This window comes from Micropterus dolomieu, unplaced genomic scaffold (genome assembly GCF_021292245.1).
Source record: "Micropterus dolomieu isolate WLL.071019.BEF.003 ecotype Adirondacks unplaced genomic scaffold, ASM2129224v1 contig_13491, whole genome shotgun sequence".
NCBI classification, from domain to species: domain Eukaryota; kingdom Metazoa; phylum Chordata; class Actinopteri; order Centrarchiformes; family Centrarchidae; genus Micropterus; species Micropterus dolomieu.
The window spans coordinates 3939-6508 of record NW_025742477.1 but is presented as its reverse complement, the minus strand read 5'-3'; the positions used below and the strand labels follow the sequence as shown (position 1 = coordinate 6508).

General features: G+C 43.5%; 1 protein-coding gene across 1 annotated transcript; it reads left to right on the top strand.

Annotated features, from left to right (window-relative positions):
• The first annotated feature begins 554 nt into the window (after positions 1-554).
• Positions 555-2236, top strand: LOC123966470 (G-protein coupled receptor 4-like). The gene is made up of 3 exons (XM_046042627.1): positions 555-752; positions 1414-1601; positions 1711-2236. Exons 1-3 carry the CDS (start codon positions 555-557, stop codon positions 2234-2236), a joined length of 912 nt encoding a protein of 303 aa, XP_045898583.1.
• The last annotated feature ends 334 nt before the right edge of the window (positions 2237-2570 follow it).

The window sequence follows — 2570 nt, the reverse complement described above, 5'->3', positions numbered from 1 at the left end:
CTCCACATGTCATTTTTGTCAGCTCAGATGTGTGATTACCTATAGATACAAAGTGCCAGAAAGTCCAACCCAGTTTTCAAGTCTGTCTAGTAATATGTTGTGGTCGACCGTGTCGAATGCAGCACTGACATCCAATAATACTAAGAAATTCTGCCACTGTCAGTGTTTAAATGGATGTCATTGAAGACCTTAACAAGAGCCGTCTCAGTGCTGTGGTGTGGTCGAAAACCTGACTGGAAGACATCAAAACAGTTATTTAGTGCCAAGAAAGCACTAAGCTGTTGAAAAACAGCCTTTTCAATGATTTTACTTAAAAATGGGAGATTTGATATGGGCCTATAATTGCTCATTAGTGACCTGTCTAGATTGCTCTTTTTTAAGAGTGGCTTAATGACTGCAGTTTTCAGGGTATGTGGGTTTACGATGGGTAAACTGTATTGTGTGAACTTCACGTCACAGCTTTAGTGATGTCACTGAGCAATGTTAGGTAGATACTAAAAAATCTGCTCCCTTTTATAACCTGATCTCTCAAACAACAGGTTTCGCTCTGAAGAATGGAAGGTCTCTACATTAACAGCAGCTCACAGGACCAAAGCTACGATTACAGCAGCACCACCTCCAACTACCAGAATAACAACAAGCTTGATGAGTATCGTGAAAAACTTGATTTCATCTTAAATGTGGTCACATACATAATCGTTGCTGTCGGCCTTCCTCTGACCCTGGTGGCCATCTATGCTCTTTATTCTATGGTATGTACATTCTGACTGAGAATTATTTATTTCCTTTCTGTGTGGTTTGTCTGTCTACAGTCTGTCTGTCTGTAAAGGATCTGGATCTTGTTTGGGGGCTAGGTGTCAGGGGGCTGGGACAAAGGCTTGGAATGATCTATAACCTGACAGGAATAATTGACTCCAGAATTCAAATGTCCATGAAGCTGATTGGACCCTAAACACATGCAGTTTCCATGTGTGGCTCCATTCCAGCCTTCTCTTAAACCATTGAGCTTAATGACTGTATCAATTTCTTTGCCTCCAGTACTTATTTGTACGATCCTCCCTGAAATGCTGATTCAAGGAGGGGAGAGGCTCACCTTGCAAACACAAACATGAGGCTCAAACTGCGACTCCAGTCTGGTGCGTCTGTCTGATAAATCCAGCGCATGTGTTTGAGCCAGAATGCTTCATATCTGTGGCTGAAAAACTGCTGCAGAAGCTGCAGGAAATCTGGCCCTTAGTCTTGTTCCTGCACTGATTGGCCAGTGGGTCATATCTGAGATTTCTGTTGGATGAAAAAGTCAGAAATGGCTCTGACTGCAGCTGCTGGACAGAGCAAGATGACAGATTTGGGAGGAGGTGGACTTCACAACATGTTTCCAACTGCTTGTTGACTTTTACCAATGTTTTCCTGCAGGTGAGAAGAGATCATGTTGCTCCCATCTACCTCATCAACCTTCTCATTACTGACATCCTTCAGTTCTGCTGCATGATCGTTCGGGTGACACCAAATGTGGATTCGAATATAAAGAAAATCTTCTATTTTATTTACCTCTCTGCTCTGTTTGCCAGTGTTTTCTTCATGGTCTGCATCTCCCTGGAAAGGTATCTATCTGTCTATCCAGTATGTGTGGAGCTCCTTCTGTGTCTGAACATTATATTAGTTTATAACTCTGAAGCTCCTCAAAGACTTTGTGTCCATCTTGTATTACAGGTATTTGGTCATCGCCCACCCACTGTGGTACCGCTTCAGACGAACCATCAAGACCTCTGTGGTGCTCTGTGTCCTGGTCTGGGTCCTTTCTGCTGTCTGTGGCTTCCTTGATTTTTTCATTGATCGTGTGGTCAGATACATACTCGCTGCCGTCCTCCTCCTCCTTCCCTTCCCTCTGTTAATATTCTCCCTGGTTGGGACCCTCAAAGCCCTGTCTGCTTCCATCTCGGTCCCCTCTGATGAAAAACGACGAATTGTGGGAATTTTGGTTCTGGTGCTGCTTATTTACACTCTGCTGTTCCTGCCCAGCATCATTTGGTTCATGAAAGTGAACAATGACAATACCTGGTTTCCAGAAAAATATAAATTGAGACTCTACTTCCTGTCTACCATCTTCATCAGGTTGAGTCCTCTTGCAGACTTGTTCCTGTATGTGTTTATGAGGAAAGGGTCCATAGACAAGCTTTTGGCCTCTGTGTGTTGCCGCAGAATGGACAGCAATGATATCAGCAGTCCATCAGTATGAATGATGACAACATTTCCACAGTCAGCTTCATGTAGGCAGAGAAAGAGGGAGAGAGAGAAAGGGGAGGAAACAGGAGGAGAAATGGAGGCCAATAGAAAGGATAGAGACGAGACAGATCCTGTCATCTACTGAGACCATTTCCAATAAGACACCTAACTGTAGAGAACAGGAAGCACTGTTTGGACTCTGCTGTGGGAGAAGTGGCTGCTGGGAAATGTTTTGGTCAACTTGCTCTGGTTCACTGTGATGGCTTCAACACATGGAAATAAAATGTGTTTTATTAGTTTGGAGCTGGAAGTTGATGTGTGTCATTATTCTCCTTTAATCCCAGAAG

Bases quoted from the DNA above. Each gene is read 5' to 3' on its own strand.
- LOC123966470 (XM_046042627.1), top strand. From the start codon at position 555: ATGGAAGGTCTCTACATTAACAGCAGCTCACAGGACCAAAGCTACGAT. The intron at 753-1,413 runs GTATGTACATTC...GTTTTCCTGCAG, and splicing joins TCTATGCTCTTTATTCTATG to GTGAGAAGAGATCATGTTGC. The intron at 1,602-1,710 runs GTATCTATCTGT...CTTGTATTACAG, and splicing joins GTCTGCATCTCCCTGGAAAG to GTATTTGGTCATCGCCCACC.